General features: G+C 39.5%; 2 protein-coding genes across 4 annotated transcripts in view; one reads left to right on the top strand and one right to left on the bottom strand.

Moving 5' to 3' along the window:
• TSEN2 (tRNA splicing endonuclease subunit 2) overlaps positions 1 to 7,024 on the top strand; it is a 15,312-nt gene extending 8,288 nt beyond the window's left edge. Inside the window, exons 10-13 of one of the 3 annotated variants that reach the window (XR_004841695.1) lie at positions 512 to 623; positions 1,228 to 1,317; positions 1,788 to 1,960; positions 6,902 to 7,024. Coding sequence is in view for 2 of the 3 variants with exons in the window: in XM_009636634.2 (XP_009634929.1) it covers positions 512 to 623; positions 1,228 to 1,317; positions 1,788 to 1,847 (262 nt within the window). In the remaining variant the exon portion in view is untranslated. Of the gene's footprint in view, positions 1 to 511; positions 624 to 1,227; positions 1,318 to 1,787; positions 2,054 to 6,901 lie in introns of those variants that run through there. The other 2 variants (XM_009636634.2, XM_035892232.1) reach the window with 2 other exon arrangements.
• On the bottom strand, positions 4,602 to 7,655 carry MKRN2OS (MKRN2 opposite strand). Its single transcript, XM_035892233.1, has 3 exons — positions 7,612 to 7,655; positions 6,094 to 6,256; positions 4,602 to 5,240 (listed from the first exon to the last, which is right to left on the bottom strand). The coding sequence occupies exons 2-3, from the start codon at positions 6,165 to 6,167 to the stop codon at positions 5,018 to 5,020; spliced, it is 297 nt and encodes a 98-aa protein (XP_035748126.1). The 5' UTR covers positions 6,168 to 6,256; positions 7,612 to 7,655; the 3' UTR covers positions 4,602 to 5,017.
• Positions 7,656 to 7,716: the final 61 nt, after the last annotated feature.

Genomic DNA, 7,716 nt, shown 5'->3' with positions numbered 1-7,716 from the left:
TTTTAGAGAGGTACCAAATAACACAATTTCATTGAATTAATGTAACAGTAGTAAGACATTAAAAATCAAAAGTTGCATTGAGCATATTTAGCACTCATATGATGAATGCACTCTGGAAAGTGATTTAGTAATACTGACTTTTAAAAATATATGGTATGGATAATTGATGTAGTTTGGGAGAAAAATCTCTTAAGGGATGATAATTGTCTTTATTTGTTAGCTAGTCAGGTTGAACTCCTAGGTAATAAATTTATTATAAGTGTCAGATTGGCATTTATAAGAGAATGCTCCAAACATCAGCAGAAGGGTGGGGAGGGAAAGTGGCAGTAAGCATATTCACAACTTCATCTTTTCTCCTCTTTTCCTAATAGAAAGAGACTTAAGTTTCACAACTTGCTACATGCTGGCATAATGTTTAATACCGATTTTTAGGCTCTGAGTCTGAGTTTCACAATCTCGCTGAAATTATAATTTTCTTTCTCTGAATTATCCTATCTACTTTTTTTTTCAGTTACTCTGTCGTTGCTGAATTGGTTGATGATAATTTTGAAGGTTCTCTGCGCAGACCGCTCAGCTGGAAGGCCTTGTCTGGGTTGAACAGAACAACTGTTAATGCTTCTAAGGCAAGATTCTAGTTTTAAAATAGCTTGAAAATGATGAATGTACAGTCTGGTTGCAAAGAACAGGGAGTTGGAGTGAGGCTGGAAAGAGAATCCTTCTGTTCATAGTCGGCTGAAGAACATGTTGAGTTGCCAGAAGGAAAACAAGAATTTCCATTGTCAATATCCAGATGAATTCTGGGAGAAGCTTATTAAAGTTCTGTTGCCTGTAGGAGTGTTATAAGTTGTGTGAGGAACAGAAGACAGATCCAAGGGACACTTCTCTCCTGCTTGCCACTTCTGTTTTTAAAGCCCTCTCCATCTACCAGGATTTTCTTTTGAACAGTGAAACTGAAAGTTTCCAGAAGATTTTCTCTGTGATAGAGCCTCGTACATAGTGCTTCTGTACTCACAGACGTGCTGCTCAGGTGTTGTGTTAGAATTCTAGTTTATCTTACAGCAGTATTACGCTTTGATAAGGAAAATGAGATATGCATATTATACAGCAATATATATTGCAGAAGATGTCTTGTGGGAAACTTGGTATCTGCATTTCTAATTAATCTAAAACTTGTATAGAAGGAAATCAGTTGAAACTCGTGTATTCATGTTTCCTATTTACCAACAGGAACTTATGTTATGCTATTTGATTAGACCATCTGATATGACTGAAAAAGAGATGTCAACACCAGAATGTATGAAAAGAATTAAGGTTCAGGTGAGTAATTACTTCTCTCCTTTGTCTGTGTAGCATTTCCTTGGGGCAGCTGAACAGCTAACTGTAAGAGCCCCCTTGAACTGTTGCTTGCTCTTTAGCATGCTTTGGTTTTTGCACGCATAATTGCAATAAAATCACTAGATTCCTTTGTGCCCCAAGGCATGAGAAGTGCATTGCAGGCTCTTTAAAGACTTAAGATCTTCTAATCTAAATTTTAATGTCGCTGCTACTGTGAATGTAAGAATTTGCATGGGGAAACAGGGATACCTATGGAGACTGTCAGGTTAATGTATGTTTAAAAATTAAGGGAGAAAAATGCGTAAGAGACCAGCTCACTTCAAGAATAAGTGTAGTCATCTACTAAAATTTCTCAGTGGTCACATAATATACGTCAATTTGCTAGAGGCTTAATCCCCATCCCTCATCTGTAGCTCCCTTCCCCCCCAAATAATTGCTGTTTTTTATTTCAGGAACTGATTGTAACTCGGTGGGTTTCTTCCCGTGAGCGCAGTGAGCAAGATGAACTTTAACTGACTGCATAGGAAAAACTTTTTTTTTTTTTTTAAATCACTTCTTGTTTTTTACCTGATCTTTTCATGGTGAATCATTGCCTCAGAACAGTTTCTATCAACATACTCAGTTGGTATGTACAAATGCTATTTAAAATGAGGTATATCCTGTTTACTGGAGAGAATGTTGTATTGTAAAATGTAACTGAACTATAATAATGCATAGAGGGGGGGGGGGGGGAAATTAAAGCTGTGTCCCAACTCAAAATACTTGTTTGTTTCTTTAAAACTTACAGATGTGTATGAGTAGTGGCTAGGCTGCAGTGATTAGTAATGGTATTTTTAATATTATGACGGATCCAGGCATCAGTGCTGAATAAGCACTACCACCTGCAGAGCCACTGAAGTCCTAACCTGAATGTCTGCCTGAAAGCCTAAGCAACAAGGGATCAAACAGTTTTCTGGGAATACCTCACAGATTCTTCAGAGCTGAACTTGGGAATTGTGAGGCTAACTTAATTTTGTAGGTCAGCACAGGGTCCTCCATTTCTTCAGAAAAGAGGACTTAAACTGTTGGCTTACAGCTAATTACTTGACAATTACAGCAAGTCAAATAACCTTTTGGGATACCTATGGTACCATTCTTCAACAAAAACCTGACTTCATAGCCCTGATGAAGTTGCATAAACTTAGATTTGGGGAGAGATTTGGTTGTTGCAATATTGAGCATTGTAACGCGTTGCTGATAGGTGTCTAGACCCTGGAATTTAGTGGCTTATTTTCACAAGCACTGTTCAGAATTGAGGAACTCTTCCCAGAATATGCAAGGTTTTAAATTAATTCTGGGGTCCAAGCACCTAACAACAAAGTGAGGTGTTGGGCACCTTTCCCCATTTGGGTAAGATGTCTTTCTTCCCTTGGGATTTGCAGCATTAGATTCTTCCCTTAAAGAGCCTAATCTCGCCCCATGATAGCAAGATGCTCTGACCGTAAGTTGATGCCCTCTACTTCTGTTGAAGATGGGTTACCGTGCAGAAAATAACAAAGATTTGCTGAGCTAGTGAGAGGAAGCCAGTCTCTCTAGCTTGGCAAGTATAAGGTTCAATTTCATCACTGCTTTTTTTCTTTCATCCAGCAACTACAACAGTTTATACATTTTTTTCGTAGTGCACTCATAGCTCTCTTTGCCATGGCCTATCATAAAGCAGACTGCAAGATGCCACTGCGTTTTGTATAGAGTGAGGTATAGGATGGTGCTGAGCATTTCCGCCTTGCTACACTAGGTGTCTGCTATTTTCTAACTTTTTAAGATTTAATCATCTAGATTGCAGGTTCCTAGATATTATGTTTACTGTTGCTAAGCCACATTTGGAAAACAAACCAACCAACCAACCCAGCAGGTACTCAGCTGTCTTTCAAGTAGGGCCAGGAGGTTTAAGTATCAACTATGCTGCATTTTAAGTATGGCTGCTTGGGATTCAGACATCTGAATTTCATCTGAGTCTTTGAACAGTAGGCTTCCTTGTTTTGCTGTGCTGTTAACATTTTTATTCCCCCCTCCCTATGTTGTGAGAGAACGCATTTGCTGCAACAGTAAGGATGCGTTATAGCTGGTGACAGTGAAACTGTTCAGGATTTTATTTGTGCTGTTTTCATTCGCTATAGAAGGGGGTTTGCCTCCTGGTCACAGGGAATTTTCCAGGGCTGGTAAAAATTCTGTCAACTTGGATGGTTCCCACCAAACACGAACCCACAATCTTGTTTACTTAGGCAGTTTAGATTGTGAAAATGTAAATTGCGTAATAGCTTTTTCAAGCTGAACAGCTATGCATGTGTTGACTGTACATAGCAAGATGTTTTATTTCTAGCTGCAGATGCCTGTAGTTCACGTTCCAGTACTGTTGTATCAAATAGCTTACATTAGATAGTTGTCCCATAGCACTGATACTTGTACTGTATTTGGTTTTTACTGATTAAAATACAGTACTTAAATGAAGTATGGATTCTGATTCCCTTGGAAATAGCACACTCTAACTTCTTTTTGTGAGCCAAGTCCCAGCTGAAGAATTCTGACTTGCAGTAGGAGTGGGTGGATAAGAAGTCTCTAACAGTAGCTGAATCGTGCATTTCAAGCTGGTCGTCTCTGTTGTGTTGTCGTTATTGAATATGCTTTTAAAGGAGCTATAATTTAGAATTTAGGAAGAAGTGGAAGAACATGGAGGGGGAGGGGAAGTGTGTAAAGTGTGATGTATGCAGATGGAGAGTATTTGGGGGCAGGGTTAATGCAGTTTGTGTATGCAAAAGTATAAACTAGATGTGGACAAACCCCCAATCGTTTATGATTGCTTCTCCATCTTTGAGAAAACAGAACTTACATCTAGACTAAAACCAGCTTAATTTGCAGAAATTAGTAGGAGAAAAAGCTGAAATTATTTTCTTAAACTAGAATGCAAGGTAAAAGTCCTGCTGGAGGATCTTTTTTTTTTTTTTTTTTAACTCAAATTTCTTTCTGTTAAGTTTTAAAGTTTTAACTCCAAGATAAATCCTGAGGATTCTGTTGCTTATTACAGATACTAACAGATACAGACACTAAATTATCTTTTAGTACTAAGCATCTGTATTGGTTTGAGGAATAAATGTACCAACTTTAAAGAATTAGAAAAGAAATATATCTGGCAGAGAGGCTGGATTTATTTGTTGTTATATTTATTAGTAATTAAAAGAAGATAACTTTGCATGTAGTGAATCTGCATTAAGTCATGGACTTCCTTTTTTTTCCACTCATCAATAAACAAATGTGACAGGGAAAAACCTGTTTGCTACAGCTTAAGTTACCACAGTTTGTTTGTTAAAACCCTTAATTACACAGTAATTTCTTATATTAAATGTCTTGGCAGAACAGAGCATATAGTGAATGTAAATAGGAAAACATTTTTCTGTATGAATAGTTCCCATAGAGGTTTTCTGTAGTGTGTACGTTGTATGTATGCTGTTTCAGTCAAATGCAGAAATTCTCTTTCACAATTCTTCCATGATGTGCAGGTTAACATATACAGTTAATTATGTTTTTAAATAAGTTAATTATGTTTTTAAATACATTAAGTAGATCACGCATCTTAAACCCTGAGATTTGGAGTCTTAAAGACTTCCTATTGCATGTTATAATGTTTTAATATAGCAACTTGTCATTTTCAGCCCTGTTTTTCTTGATCGGGAAGAAGGGGTACAATGTAGAAATCATTAGCTGTTAGCTCCTGATGCAGAGTAATGTATTTGGAAGCTTTCTTTGTCTGTGGGATCACAAATTTCTCTGTAAATTCACTTTTACTCATTTGCCGTTTTCCTTGTGCGTTCAGTACGCTGTTAATGAATGCCAGCGCGTATGTGTAGCAGTTGTGGTCATGTTCATCATACCTAGAAAAAATATCTCATTATTAAGAGTTAGCACTAATCCGTTAATTACTGCGCGTGCAGGAATATTTTATTGAGTGAAATGAGGAACTGCATGCTCTCCAGGAACTATCACCACTTCACTTTGGTGCTGGTGCTTAAATATATTCTATTAATCGCAAATTGTACTTTCCAGCCAGGGATACTAGAAACTGCGCATAAAAAAAAAAAAAGGCTGCAGACTTTTCAATAATGAGTTATATTTTTTATGCTTATTTGGCTTTTACCTTGTTAACCTTTGCTCTTCCATGTATTGTTACTGTGTTATCTTGAAAACTTCTTCCTGCAGCAGTAACGTTGTGTGCCATCATGTGCACTACTTTCAGTGTGGCATTAGCTTGGAAGCTTACTTAAAATCAAGTAAATTCTGTCACTAATATGTTAATACAGTTGCTATACGGTGTGCCAGCCAAACTCCCATTGGCAATAATTTGTGCCAACTGTGCCAGGACACAAAGTAATGCCAGGACACAAGGTAATGTTTCACTGAACAGTTTTATTTTTTCATGCAAAATTCTTTTGTTGCTGAAGAAAACTTCCCTAAAATGATGTTTTAGAGCTTTCACATTCCAGCAGATGAGTCTGTTACTTATGACTGAAAAATATTCTCTTTTTTTTTTTTTTTCCTGTTCAGCAAGGCAGCTAAGTTTCAAGACAGCGTGACAGCATTGTTTATAGAGTGCGTTGTTAGAAATGTGTGTTCCAAAGGAGCAAGGCTCTGAGTGAACCACAAGCCTCCCAGCACCCAAACCAGAACAGTCCGATTTATCATCCAGGACTAAAAACTCCTACTGCATCCAGCTTTCAAATTACGTACCTGCGAGGAAGCCAGGCCTCTCCCACAGAAAATTCCTCAAGGAGCTCATCCCATTGCTGAAGAAGCCCAAACATGTCTGGCTGTACTAGTGGGATACTAATGCACTGTTCCCATCCAGTTTCAGCTCTTTGAATGCCCTCTTCATTGTAATTATACACCACGCCTGAAAATAAAGAGCAACAGCTTGTCAGGTGGCCCTGGAGAATCCTTTTTGATGAAAGGCTACTATTAGTTTTCCATACTGCTGTTCATTCTTAGACAAGCTATACCCTGGCTTCCTATTCAGTGGCCGCCTGGGGCTGCAGAGTAGAAAATGCAGAGCTGGCTTTTTATCAAAAACCTGTTGTCATTTTACAATGTAATTTCAGATGCCTTTTGATAATGCAAGCAACTTAAGGACAACCAGGCTTCTTTCTTAAATCCACAAGGCAGACCACTTGTATATTAAACAAACAAGTGAGATTTTGCAGGGTGGGCCTAACTCTAGGAGAACCTGACACAATTTTTAATGTGGGGACTTTTTTTTTTCTATTTTAATGAGGGGTATTTTTAGAATTAGCAAAAACTGCGTTTAAGTCAACATTTCATGAAACTTTTTACAAGCAGGCTGCCTAGCTTTTTATTTCCCGGTGTCAGAAGTCGCCTGTCAATTCCATTCTGTGCAGTGCCTCAGCATGAGGGGAGAGGCATGAGGCTTTGGTTTGAGGCTCTGTGTGCTCACTGCTGCAAGGCGAGAGAAATTCCTGGGCTGAAAGTTTTGTTTTTTGTTTTTTTTTTTTTCTTTTTCTTTTTTCTTTTTTATCTTTAGGTGATACTTTCTTTGTGGTGAACAGCTAAGCTCCCAGATCTGATGCCTGCAGCATGCTGAGAAGTACGCACCCTTCAACAGCAAAGAATCAGGTATCTGGATGCTGCAGCCCACATTTTTAACAGGTACCAGGTTATTGCTGCAGCAGCAGCAGGGGCGGCTATAAAATAACTGTTGCAGCAGTTGGATCACTGCAGGCAGTGGGGGCAGGCCTAATCCAGGTGTACAGTCTCAATACCGGCTTAGAGGGGACCTAATCACCACATACCTGTACCTAAGGGTACCTACAAGAAGATGGAGACTCCCTTTTTACAAGGAGTCCCATAGAGAGGACAAGGGGGAATGGACATACCTCTCTTGGGGAGATTCTGATTGGACATGAGAGGGAAATTTTTCACAATGAGGTCAACCACTGGAATAATCTCCCCAAGGAAGTGGTTGACTCTGCCACACTGGACACTTTCAAGACTCAGCTGGACAGGGTGCTGCGCCCTCCTGTCTGAACTGTGCTCTTGCCTAGAAAGGTTGGACCAGGTGATCCTTGAGGTCCCTTCCAACCTGGGATTCTATGAATGCAAGGTCTGGGAGACAGGTGGTAGCTTGTAAGGCAGCCATGGAACACATTGTACCATTGCTGTTGGTTATTCCAACGTGAAGATCAGATTTCCCGTTGTATCCTCTGAAAGAAAAAAGGGGGGTTGGCAATGGACCTCGAGCATCGCTTGTACTCGCTCCATCTCTCCTGTTCCGTCGCCCGGGCCTCAGGCGTGGGGCGGGAACCAGGGGGGGGACGCACCCCCCTGCCCCGCCCCGGC

Source organism: Egretta garzetta, unplaced genomic scaffold (assembly GCF_000687185.1).
Source record: "Egretta garzetta isolate BGI_Z169 unplaced genomic scaffold, ASM68718v1 scaffold553, whole genome shotgun sequence".
Classification (NCBI taxonomy): Eukaryota; Metazoa; Chordata; class Aves; order Pelecaniformes; family Ardeidae; genus Egretta; species Egretta garzetta.
Note: the sequence above shows the minus strand (reverse complement) of the source record. Positions and strands in the feature narration are given on the sequence as shown.

Coding starts and splice junctions, on each gene's coding strand:
- MKRN2OS (XM_035892233.1), bottom strand. CDS start 6,167: ATGTTTGGGCTTCTTCAGCAATGGGATGAGCTCCTTGAGGAATTTTCT. Junction 5,241..6,093: donor GAGGCCTGGCTTCCTCGCAG/GTACGTAATTTG, acceptor TATTTTTTCTAG/GTATGATGAACATGACCACA.